This window comes from Pseudochaenichthys georgianus, chromosome 4, assembly GCF_902827115.2.
Source record: "Pseudochaenichthys georgianus chromosome 4, fPseGeo1.2, whole genome shotgun sequence".
Lineage (NCBI taxonomy): Eukaryota > Metazoa > Chordata > Actinopteri > Perciformes > Channichthyidae > Pseudochaenichthys > Pseudochaenichthys georgianus.
In genome coordinates this window covers 10,732,851-10,746,637 of record NC_047506.1, presented here as the reverse complement: position 1 = coordinate 10,746,637, position 13,787 = coordinate 10,732,851, and the positions used below count along the sequence as shown (strand labels likewise).

General features: G+C 40.7%; 1 protein-coding gene across 2 annotated transcripts in view; it reads right to left on the bottom strand.

Annotated features, from left to right (window-relative positions):
- impact (impact RWD domain protein) overlaps positions 1-13,787 on the bottom strand; it is a 46,129-nt gene that overhangs the window by 20,791 nt on the left and 11,551 nt on the right. For both annotated transcript variants that reach the window (XM_034081195.1, XM_034081197.1), the window contains exons 8-9: positions 11,810-11,883; positions 11,295-11,385 (exon numbers count right to left, since the gene is read on the bottom strand). In XM_034081195.1, coding sequence (XP_033937086.1) covers positions 11,295-11,385; positions 11,810-11,883 — 165 coding nt within the window. The remainder of the gene's footprint in view (positions 1-11,294; positions 11,386-11,809; positions 11,884-13,787) is intronic.

Genomic DNA, 13,787 nt, shown 5'->3' with positions numbered 1-13,787 from the left:
TGCTTGTCACACTTGTTTGAGTTGAGTGGCGTTGACATCCAACTCTTGACATGACATAAAAAAGGTCGGTAACGTTAATCACATTGCATTGCAATAGCCTGTTTAAAGTGATCATATAACAAACAACTAATCAGTACTGATACTGTATGCTAATAGATATAGGAGTGATAATAACACAGTAAATGCTTTGAATTTCTTAGATATAGCTGTGCAGTATTCTTAACAGACTGGATAGCAGCAGACAATAGAAGGCTTATTACAACCAGAAGAGACATGAGACTTTTATTTTTTTAGAGACTTGAGACTTGACTTGGACTCGTGACCAAAGACTTGAGACTTGATCAAGTCTCACCCCACAAAGACTTGAGACTTGACTTGGACTTGTCACCAAAGACTTGAGACTTGACTTGGACTTGCAAAAAAAGACTTGTGAACATCTCTGACCTACTGTATTGCCATTGTGATATCTGTCAAAAAGCCAATAAAAAGATTAAAAAAAATAAAAATAATAATAATAATAATAATACGAGGTTTAACCTTTTGAACCTTAGTGTCCCTAATTGTGGCTACAACACAGTGATCACTCAGATCATTCGCAAATACTCCCACAGATAAGTATTTATAGGGAGCATTAGTTAAAATGAGATCAATTAGGGAGGATTTATTAGGGGACTTCATGCTAGAGCGAGTAGGACTGTCAACAATCTGAGTAACATTCAAAGAGATACAAAGGTTTTTTAAATCCTCTGACACTGCAGTTAACCAGTCCCAGTTAAAATCTCCAAGTAGCACTATTTCCTTGTAGTCTAGTTGCGATAAAAGATTTGCTAGCGAAGACAAGGAGTCCTTGCCAGCTGAGGGGGGTCTGTAACAGCCCACCACCATGACCTGTTGCCCCTTTGCCACTTCTATATTTAAGGCTTCGAATTGCTTACTGATAGATTTGGAAACTAATGTGGTTACACTGAACTTATTCTGAACATAAATGGCAACGCGACCACCTTTATTAGGCCGGTCGGAACGATACAAATTATAACCATTTAAGGCAATGTCAGAGGCCAACATAGATTTATTTAGCCATGTTTCTGATAAAACAATGACGTCAACGTCAGTCGAGTTCGCCCAAATGCGGACAAAATCTAGTTTACCTAACAGACTCAGCACTTTCAAGTGGATGAAACCCAACCCAGACCTAGCTTTAAAATCAGCAGGAGTAGCGATCTGACTACTACTACTGGGCGGACCAGGGTTAGGTTGTACATTTCCTGACAGTAATAACAACAACAACAACAAAACCAGGCATCTTTTCCTCTTAAGCGACACACATACATTGTCATCTACTTTAGAAACACCGGAAAAGTCTGCGAGAGTGTGATTTGAGCTTAAGAAGCAGTCCTGAAGAACCATCATCGCAGGAAAACAAAAAAGACTAACATATTTTGTCGAGCAGATTGTCTGTGACAAGGCAACCGGTAATTGTTTGTGTAACACATCAGAACCTTTGCAGGGGATGCCCACTGCGGGTGGAAGAACAGACCTGAATCCAGTAGACTTCTCAGAAAGGCTAGAGATCTTCTCATAGTCCAAAACAGTTAACAGGCACAGCAGAATCCCGATATGGGCAATTCTCCCAGACCAGCACACAGTATCCGCAATGTTCCAGGAGCAAATCAGCACAGCAGCAAAGGACAGGCGAAAGTAGCAGCGTGGAAGCGCTCCGGTCCCTCCGTGGTATCCCCGGGGTGAAAGCAGGCCTCTGCAACAGCAGAACCAGGACAGATGGAAAGGAGGCCCCAGCCATGGTAAAATCCTCCTCCACACAGCAGCACACGCCCGGTGGAAGCAGGCCAAGCCCGAAGCGTGGATCCACTCCGTCTCTCCGCGACTACTCCGGGGTAAAAACCTCTCCAGTACAGCCGTACTCTACAGCCTCCGTAGATCGCAGATCGCAGATTGCAGGCAACAACAGGTGGAGCCGCTCCGTCTCTTTGCGACGAGCAGGCCTCTGTAGATCGCAGATCGCAGGCAGCAACAGGTGCAGCCGCTCCGTCTCTTCGCGACGTCTCCGGGGGAAAAACACCTCAGTACAGCCGTACTCGACAGGTGGGAGTAGGCCTCCGCAGATCGCAGATAACTAAAACTACTACTTGTATAAGCAGGGATGGCTAAATGTTTGTAAGCAGGAGAGCTAGATGCTAACAGATGCCAGATGCTAACAGGTAGTGCGAGCCTGTAGAAATTGCGACTGCCTCACGCGAGTGCCTTGTGTGGTCTGTTGACCTGCTGCCTGACCTTGTGTGCCTGAAGGACGTCTCTTCCAAGGAGCAGAAGTATTTCGGCTTCTGGGATGTGATTGGCAATATGATGAAGATGAGGCTGGTGAAGAACGGCACTGGGTGTGGGAATCTCAGACAGATTATTTGGGATCTCGTGACATTCAATGATTGGTGGAAGAGAGATGAGGACTTTTCCATCCAGAGACTCGATCTGAAATCCTTCTGCCTTCTTGCCAGATGTTTCAATTATGCCAGAGCAAGTTCTGAGACAGTATGAGGATGGTTTGCTCTCTACGTTGAATAGTTTGAAGAACTCAGGGGTAGCTAATGAGCGATTACTCTGGTCGTCCAGAATTACATAGGCTTTAATGGCAATGTCCTTAGAACCCTTGGGGTATATCTTTGCGAGGCAGATTTTCGAGCATGAGCGGCTCCACTGACCTAGTCCACAAACTTCTGTGCAGCTAGTTCTATCAACGTCCTGGTTAGAATCTTCTCCCTCCCCGCCGTTCTCTTGTGATGTTGAAGGAGCCTTGAAGCTTTGAGGTGCTGGACCAGGATGCATGGCTGCATCATGATATGTACTGTCGCACTCGGAACACTATACAGAAGTCATGCCGTTTTTGGCTAGGTGGGAGAATGAAGGACAGCATTTGAAACATATTCCTTTCTCTTTGAGAAACGCTTTCCTGTCGTCTGTAGGAGTTTGTTTCGGAATGTTCTACATTTTCTTAGCGGATGAGGTTGATTATGTAATGGGCAGTTCTTACTAGGATCCTCAATCCTCAATTTTGTGTACTGAGATGGGTTTGTTGGTGTTAGAATTATTCGCAAAGACTTTATCTGGTTTTGTGGGTGTTGCGGTGTTTCCCTGATGCCTGAAGCTGGGATCGTTTCTCTTCTTCGACTCATTGCACACAAACCTGCAAAAAAACTCGAAGGTAGGGAAGCCGTGGTTCTCTTCTTTGAACCGATACCCAGTGGAAACCCAGTTGTCTTGGAGCCCATAAGGTAGCTTGTCTACGATAGGCCCAATTCCACGTGAAGTGTCCAGATACGACAGCCCAGATAAATAACCATCTTCTTTAGCGCCTTGGATCTCCATAAGCAAGTCTCCAAGTTCCGTAATTTGGTGTGTTCCTTGGCTGTAATCTTAGGAAAGCTGTCTAACCGCTGAAACAGGGACTCTTCGATGATTTCAGGAGCAGCATAGCACTCACGAAGTCGCTGCCATGCTCTGTGTAAAGCCAGACTGGGGTTACTCACATGCACTGAACAAATGCGTGTTATATGCTCACCAGATTCCTTTCCCAGCCATTTTGGCATGAGGACCAATTCTTGAGTTTCTGTGAGGTGAACTTCCCTGACTGCACTGGTGAATGAGGAGTACCATGCATTCTCAGGCTTAACGTTAAATTGGTACAGTCCTGAACTGACAAGGTCTCGTCGTGCCAAATACTGTGCCAAAGGCTCCATCGTAGCTGGTGAGCTAGCTCGAGGAATATGTTATGGAGTATATGACTGAGCATGTATGTTCATGGTGGGGTTTGGTCTGCTGGCTTCAGACTTTGTCTCTACCTTAGTCCATTCAGGTTTGTCTGGGGCAGATAAATGAATATTGTCACTCTTTACAGGCTTTAGCTGACCGTCGATCTGTTGTGAAATGTTCTTTTCGGGTGGAATCCACATTATGAAGCTTTTGTGGGACTCAGCACGTAAGGGGTAAGCAACGGGCAAAACTGACGAGCGTCGTGAGGGAGGATGAAGAATCTGGAGGTCGATTTGTGATTGAACATATTCACCTGTGCGATCAGCTTTAACCTTCTCAGATTCCGATTTGCATTTCTCAACTTCAGCATTTTCCAATACTTGTGCCTCTGCCATGGCTGCATCAGCTTCCCGCTGTAGCGTTAACACTTCCAACTTTGTGTCTACTCTTACTGTTTCCAGCTGATTTTGAGCCTTTTCCATTTTCAGTTTAGCCTCTTCGCTAGCATACAAGGCTCTTACCTTAGCGGCTTCCGCTTTAGCTCGGGCGCGAGCTACACTCGAGGATGAAGATGAACTATTAATGCTGCTCCGAGCAGTAGATGCAGATGACTTGTTGCAATTGTGACCACTTCGGAGACATCCAATGCTGCTTTTTCACTGTAGTGTTCTCATGCAGTGTGTTGAAACTCTGGTGTAAACACTGAGTTAAACCGCAGCCATTGAAGACAGAGTCGTAGTAAGTTTGACCGTTTACTGTCACAATTCTTCATAGACATGGCGGTGAAAACTGTAAATAAACACAATACATTGTTCTTGATGTACAATCTTGAATTGCTTTCCTGCATTATTTACAGTGTTTAACATAGTTGTAAATAAATCATAACTAATCAATGATCTTTGTAACAATATTCTTCCTAATAAATGATCTTTCACATGAAATAGGTCAAATAGACGAATTTACAGCATTGCCTCTATGATGTTTCTTGTGGATGGAAGCAGATTATATTTGGAGAAATACACTCTCTGGCCATGCCGTTTCTCTAACGTTAAACCGGAAGTGGCGATGCCGTAAACCGGAAGTGACGCTAAGAACAGCGAATTTAAAGATAACATGACCATTAGCACTCCTAGTGGTGACGTTATGAACTGCAAACAAATAATAACATTATAAAATGCCTTTAAGACAGCACACATATACCAAAGCAACTTTATCATATGTGTAAACCTACTTGGTGACAAAACAGATTTTGATTCTGACTTCAGTATTTCCATTTTATGCTACTTTATACTTCTATTGTTCGACATCTTGGCAGCAACTTTATACTCACATACTTTGTCTAACAAAGTCATGTACTAGTACCCTACTTTTGAAGGTCCAAATTATTGATACAAAAATGTAATTGGATAATGCATTATGATGTACTAATATGGATGGAGATGCCTGGCAGTATGACCAATTATTAATGTTGTCTCGTTGTTTACTAGATGCAAAATTAAATTGATAGTCCCATTAATTCTATATAATATATATTATCCCAAAAATTGCCACTTTTCAATTTGGTACCCAAGCATATTTTGCTGCTAATTCTTTTGTCACTTTCCTTAAGTAAAATGTTTAATGCAGGATGTTTATTACTACATTTACTTTGTATTTCTACATTGCAGTAATATTACTTTTACCTAAGTATCAGATCTGAGTACTATTCCATTACTGTTATTACGTACTGTAGCTCTGCATATGGTTAAGAAAATAAAGTATGAGAAAATCAGATTTTTTTGCTGCAGTAAACAACATGATCACATTAGCATTCATTTGATGTTTTCTTTAAGTCTACCGTCGCTTTATTATCATCTCTGTGTTACTGCTCAGGGAAATATCTGAATCCTTAGCTGATAAATGAGCTGCAATGTTCACCAGCTAGCTGTTAAATGTGTGTGTTGTGTTGGGCAGAAAGAGAACAGGGCTATTTTAGAGCTAAGGTATGAAAACAACACTGATGAAATTAGGGAGAACACGCTGTGAAAACAAAACAATGAGCTGGACAAAAACTAAGCTCCCTTGAATGAAGGTGAAGGTGTGCAGTGCGGTGATAATTCTCTGTGGCTTTGTTAATACAGGCAAAACCTTTCACATTATACCTAGAGAAAAGCCAAACGTTTGTTTTTTACTCCTTTAAAAAAACAAAAACCTTCAAACATAAAATGTGTTCTATTGTAGCCATGCTGTGCGCCATTGTCCTGTTGTTGTGTATGGTCTGTTTTTGATCCATACAATGTGGTCAGGATACTTAACCATATAAAAAAGTAAATAATGAAATGACGTTGACGTTATGGTATGGCGGTGAGCGGTTTTGCCTTTGTGTAATTTTGGATCTTATTTCCCAAATAGTTGCACTTCTGATTTTCAGGGGATTGTAGCCACAGACACTCAGTTTGTTATACTGCAAATGCAAAGGCGTAGAGCAGCTGGTCGCAATCCATATTTCTGAATAACCTCATCTAGCAATAAATGGTGACCTTACACACATGTATTACATTTGAAGTCTTTGCAATTATTACCTTAATATAAAAATATCTAATAAAGTAGCTCTAATAAAAGATGAATGAAATATCCACATGGATAAACATATTTTTGTTGGGCTGAGGTCTTACCTGGATGCTTGAAAAATAGATAAAAAAATATGCACACTGCTTGACAAGCATCCTGAAACTTAAGAGAGTGCACCCTTCCAAGGTTTAATAAATGTATTTTGTCATTTATCCAAAAGATAATCCAAGCAATTCAGAGCCAAGTCTGTCTCTGCTGAGCGATGTGTTGGTAAGTGGCTCAGATTGCTTCATCTGAATTCAGTGCAGCAAATCACAGCTTCACCAAGAATCCAATGCACTATTTGACACTAATGTATCTCTCTAACAGGGTCACACTGGATGGATGACTGCCGTCATCTAATAAATGAGTATAAACTTTGACAAGAGTCATGGATGTCATCTGGAGGAGCTCTGACATGACTCAGCACCTACTGGTTAATGAGGATGACAGAACTACTTCAAGTCACGGCTGAGCTCTGATACAGGAAACTTTTTTTTTTTTTTGTCACAAACATTTCACTGGCCTTCATTCAGTGTTACGGGCAGACAAAAGTGTGTGGGCAATTTCAGTGTGATGTGGGTGTGTGTGAATCACAATGCCATCTGACAGCACGAGACCGTAACTAGTGCCTCTTTTGAAAGATTAGTAATTGTGTGAAATTAATATTGTGAACTATTTCTCTGAGTGACAGAGGGGGCACATTTGCACATTATGTAAAAACGAGTGGTGAGGGTCGTACTAGTGAGGTCATGTCCCCATGTTAAAGTTTGAAGAGTCTTTATAAGAGTTCACGAAGATGAGGTACACAAATGAAATCAACCTCAACAGGCTAAAAGCTGAAGTAAAAATGATATGTAACACATTTCTCAATCACATTATTCTTTAATCTCGGGATCAAGTGGCTTTCGGTCTGGCGATGTTTATCTGCAGATATCTGGTTATAGAGAAAAACAATCACATTTGCTGCAGTTTCTCATACATTATGATTTGAATATTTTCTCTGTTTACTGATTGTCAATTGAGTCTATTTTTTAAATATGATATTCACCAAAAACCAAATTACAGCCTCTTAAACTATGTCTCACTTAAAAACTATACATAAGGTCCACTATGTACACAGTATATATTTTCTTTATCATAAACTGCTGTATGATCCATTCTCTTTATTAACGACTATTTTAAGCCTTTATTAGAAAGATAGTTTTGGGGATGTAACGCATCAAGGGGCTGAAAGTTGAATTCGACCCAGCATCCATTGCAGCAGGTACTGAGCCCCAGTACTACCAATCGAGGTGTGCAGCGACCCAAATACAGGAGGGTTCTTCAGAATTGATGTGGCATCTCTACCGTGTGGTCAAACTGTGGCTCGTGACATGTCTTGTGAATTCCCCGGCCGAAGCTCCAAATAAACCGTCAGTGTTTGCCATCAAAGCTCCAGCTCTCCTCGTGTCTCTCGGAGTCCTGACTCCAATTGCTTCAGAAGTTTCCCCCACACTTTAAAGAGCCTGTGACACGGTTTTCCCCCATCATCCAAACCCATCAATTTGAGTACATACTGTCCCCTTGAAAACCGTTACTGAACTGATTTTGGATATTTGTACTTTGATAACCATTAATCTGCCTTCAATGTTGACAATTTTCTGGATCTTCTCGCGGATTCTTCAAGTCCCGCCAAATGATGGGTGACGTCATTGCGGGCACAGCGCTCCAGCTGCACCGTCCAGGATCCCAGCATCTGCATGGAAACCTTTATATATATACAGTCAGATGTAAACGCACGACGGCGCACACAGCAGCAAGCTCAGACAGCGATGACAGGTTAATGTTGAACGTGTCTGAGAGCTCATGTGAGGCTGAAGGATCGGTTTATGTTGTATCTGTTAGAAGTTTAGGAATGAGGTGCGTCAATATGGGCGATCATATGGCCATGTAGCTAGTGGTGGACTGGGACTAAAAATCATCCCGGGACTCTCAACCGGCCCACTTCGGTACCGCTAGTAATTGTCAACGGGGGGAGCGGGGGATGTAAAATACAAATATAATGTATAATGTCTGTGTCTTTGACATTAGCGCTGCTAGCCACCTGTGCCCTGTACTACGAAGCCAGTTCAACAGACCCTGGATATGTTTGAGTAACAAACAAACTAACAAACGAGATCTCGCTAAGCGGTCCTACGACGCTGGTTATCAACTCGGTAAATCAAGCCAGGGTTTCTCTCTCCAGCTGAGAGCGCGTTCACGTCTAAGACACGAGTGGATCTGACTTTAATTACATTTGTCTCGAGTGTTTCGTCAACATAATGTGTTGCTTAAAATAATACTTCTGCATCCAGTATGTGACACTGTGAGTGTTGCACGGCCAGATGAGGCTGGAGAAGCTGACTCAGATAAGGAAATATATGATATATTATGATATTATCTGATCGATGATCTGATTGATGATGTAATATGAATGATAAGTGCGACACGTCGGCGTCTTCTCTGCATACGGCAGTTTAAACTGTATTTTCTTTATCCTGTAATATGACTTGAGAGATTTAAACTCCGCACACTGAGTTCATCTATTTTCTATAGACACCGGAGCCGGGCAGCGTCAGGTAAAAGAAGTTATTTAGCCTTCTCAAACCTGAGCCTCACGCGCCGCCTATGGGGGATGTGCTAGTTACTTATCCGACCGGCCCACTTCGGTACCGGCCCATCGGGATTCGTCCCGATGGCCAGTCCGCCACTGCACCCAGCCCACGTAAACTGTCAACGGGGGGAGCCTCGCTGCGGGGAAACGGTGGACCTAGTGTCCCGATCGGAGTGGGAATAATAATAATAATCCGTGCATTTTATCCATTAATTTCCCCAACATTGTGGTAAAAAAAACACACGTTTAATCCATGTTGTTGGTGTACTACAACTACAAAAAGCATCGGTTTGTTTTCTCATCAGTAAATGCAGACCGGCTCAAACAAACGATTTTTAATCATCATCCTCACTCATCATTTAATGTATCATATGTTCGCCGAATTGACATGAAAGCACTAATAAATGTAGTTTCATCCACTTGAGTTTATAACCACAAAAATAATCGATTTGTTTTTATATCACATCCGACGGGAGGAAATTCAGCAGCTCTCACTCCCGATTTTTAATCCTAATGTAATCATCATCTTCACCACGATCATTTATGTTTATGTCGCCGAATTGACATGAAAGCACTGACAAATATGAATATACTGTAGTCAACTTCATTAAAACGTTATTAAAGTGCCTAAACTCAGTAATTCACCATTTCTACGCATGACACAACACACTTTGTCCGTGTTTGGCTCTCGAAGCGTTCCCGCATTGACGTCACTTCCGGCTTCCCCCAAAACTTCAAAATGAGTGAAGGAATTTCCCCGCGATGTTCGAAATTATTGATATTTAACGAAACGGTATCGCTTTTTCTTTTTTAAACTGACGGTTCGAGATTACTAGTAGCCCAATATTTCATTGCACAACAGTTGTTGGGATGGTGTCACAGGCTCTTTAAGCAAATGTTGTTTTTGCTTTGTGAAATTTCAGTGGAACCATTTCAACACCATCCACAATTTTTTTCCAGCTGTTACTTTTCCAGTATTAACCCACACTCAAAACCTGCTTATAATTATAATAGCAAAGAGTCCTTAGTGTTTTTCTTGTGTTTCCACCGCTCATGTGTCTCTATGTGAGAGAGAGTGTGTGTGTGTGTGTGTGTGTGTGTGTGTGTGTGTGTGTGTGTGTGTGGCCGTGGTCTCCCTTCCTCTCTGCTCACCCTGCACACCTGTCTTCACTCAGCTCATTACCTCTTCCTGTCTGCACACCTGCCTCTCATCAGATCGCAGTGTAGCCACCTCGGCTCCTCAACCGACCTTTGCTAGATTTCTTATTTCAACCTCAGTCGTTATGCTTCCATGCCAGCTAAGTTCAAATCTCAAGTGATTTTTTTATTTTTTTTGCGCCTTGTGTCCCAGGATCATCACCTTCCTGTACTCCTTCTCGTCTCTCTTCCTACCTGCCAGCAACCTATATTATATTCCTGCCTGCAAATGTTTTTTCTTTCTGCGACCAGATTCCCATTTCCTGTCATGAGCGCCTTTTCAATATCCTCCTCTACAATGATGCACCTATTTTTGGTCCCTCCTGTGTCCTTTTTTCTTCTAAAAATTGAAAATGATTGGAAAATATAAATGTAATTTGAATGAATCATCAACCCTTTTGTTGGAAGCAGCACCTAAAATCTCAATTTTGTTATTGGAAAAAAACCTAGCCAAGGCCATATCCCTATTTGCCCCTAGGGCCACATTACCACAATAGGTTCTCACCTATGGAGTAATAATGATTATTATCAATATGTATAGTGTAGTAACCTGCCCCTTTTCACATCTAATTATCATATTTATTGAATTTATTTTTGAAGTCCATATATCAATGTTAAAATGTTGTTATTAGCATAAATATACACAGTCTATATTTTTGGTAATGATTGGGACCACTTTGTTCTATGAAACACTACATCGTTTTATATTGCATGAATATACTCTGTTTTTTTATGCAGAACAATTTCTTAAACATTTATGACAGACAAGATGCTAAACTACCACAGGAGATGAGATTAGGTTTAATGTCAGACTCTGTGGAAAGCTCATTACTCATAACAATCCCAGTTTAAAGCCACAGCAGAAGCCAATTTGTGCAAACTGTGAAAATGCACAAGGCGGCTTAGTACAGACGACAATTAAGCATGCAGGAACCAAAAGAAATGTGAAATGTTTGTGACATCGGTTCAGGAGAAAAACGTCATGTGTGCTGCTCTGACTCACTCATCAGTTCTTTTGGTGCCTTTTTTAGTCAAATGCAGTTTAGTATTCAGCTGAAAGTATTGATCTGTTGGGTCAAGGTGAGTATTTTATCAATGAACTGATCACCTGCAGTAGATGGAGCAACCTCCCCCCCGCGGCTGTCTCTCCGTCGTCCTCACAGTCCTGCAGGAAGCTGTTTTTGTCCTCGCAGTAAATCCTTCAAGAGACAGAACCCCAACAGCTTGGCATTAGGTGGGAGAGCATTGAGACATTTGGTAGGAGAATGACACTGTGACACCGGCAGCCTCTTTAAATGTCAACAGTAATGACCACCCAGGCAGTAGATGAGCCACTACATTGACCTCATAAGATCATGCGGTAAACCACTGCACACACATTAAGACATATAGGTCCATCCCCATAATAGGCCTAGACATTACTATACATTTCTCCAGTGCTTTTAATTACCCCCAATGCAGTGAGTTGGCCTTTAGAAAGCGTGAAATGCCTTGTATCTCTACATTGCTCCTGTTATTTTGCACTAATGAGAACACGATTACAGTAAACTGAGGGTAGTATGATTTGCAAAATGGAGCCATTATAGATGTTAGGTCATATTTAGTATATGTGACCTTACTGACCTGTATGCATAAATATTATGAGTGGCACTAGCAAGCTTCTTGTTCTCATACAGCTTCTCCAGGACCATTTTAACCTGCAACACACGACAGGTGGAACATGAACATCGTAACTCATTCCTTACTTCCCTCTCACATGCCTTTACATCTACTCTATTATGAATACTGCAGTGCTGACACAATGATTTTATCCTGTACTCTGCTTCAGCACAGGGTAACATAAACTGCTTTCATGCTGAAACCCTCAGTGGATGTAAGGTAGCAAAAGGAAGTACATTTCAAAACCAAGTGAGTTTGAAAGTGATGCTGTTTCTGTGCAGATGACAACCTCTGAGGTCTGACGCTGCTGACTAATACACGAAACAGCATTAGTCCACTGTGTTTGAAGAAAGAACACATTTCCTGTAAACAAACCATTTGAATGGTTAAAAATACATTTTCAGAGTAAACTATGGTCTGGAAGATAACAGGGAGGCATGTCTACTCATTTTCCAGTTTTAAACTTGGATAATATTCTGGTATCATGACTGAAAAAGTGTATATTTTTCCTGATTTATCCTTAATTTGAAATGGAAAAGGGACAAAGACACTTATCAGTTACAAGGAGCATCCATTCAAATTATATATATTTATCATCTGAAGAACACACTTAACAGTTTTGTTCACCATCTGCGATGTGTGACCATGAAAATGATGCATATTAATTTAAGACGTATATAAATTAATTATACATTCACAGCCTCAACAGGATTAATCATATTAGGGATATGGGGATGTGGTCATATCAGTTTTAAGGAGTTACACACATCTAATATGAACAACAGTAAAAAAGACATTATGAAAAACATAGGCATGCATCAAGTGTGCACAAATACAGACTATTTAATACAAATTGCGAAATGTACTTCATAATTTGAACAGACCATTTTCTGTTAAGCTTATTTTTAGGTTTATGATGATATTCTCATTTATTTTATGACACATTTTATTGATTACATTTTAGCAACAAGGAAGTGTGCCAACTTTGTTAACTTCCTGCCACTAACCAATAGATTTGATTTATCTTGTGCAATAAAGAAAATAATTTCCTGTGTCATTGTCTTTGAATGAAAGAAATATAGAAATGCACTGAAACAGTTATATAAATAACTGTATTAAAAAAATATCACAATTGTTGTACCCCAAACCTGTTTTTTAGGTCTCAGGCTCGAAAATGACATTTCCAGAACAAATGACCTTAACTACACTTCTAAAAGAGGAAAATTAATAATCTTGTTTCTCAAAGTAATGATAAACCTGTGAATTGGATGTAGAAAAGTCAGAATCAATATAGATGTTTTTTTATTTTAAAGAAAATTCAGATTGAACATAGTAAAAAACTGTAAGTTATAGTGTCCGTCCAAAAACTATTTTTCACTTATAGTGAAAACTACCCATGGATGATGGGTTAGTAGACTAAAAGCTTTAGGAATCCAAACTACAACATATAATAAGTACCCTGTATCAAGATTGATGCAAAACAAGTGACATTTTACCTTTTTAAGAGAGGTTTAGCAAGAAAAACTCCACCTCTGAGGTAATTTGGAAATAAGGAGTGAGAGTGACGCATAGAAAAACCGGAAGCTGCGCTAACCTCTGGTGGCTACCATTAGCAGCTAATTTTTCTTCTTCGATTTTTGCATAAAAATGGAATTATGGATTATCAATAATTTTGTTAAAGTGACAGACACATTGGATTAACCTATGGATCGTTTTAATGCCATTGAACACGACTTTTGATCAGAATAACAGCTAAGGTGAGCATATCTCCGTGTTTTGCTACCTAAAACTACGTCGTGTGTTGTCTGTATTTGCTTCCCCTGTCACGAGTTCTGATCGCTCAATGATGATCCTTATATTTCTATAATCTGTGGACTCTCAGGATGTTATCTAAGCTTGTTTGTGCAAATCCAATAAGTATATCGATTGGTATAGCTAGAGT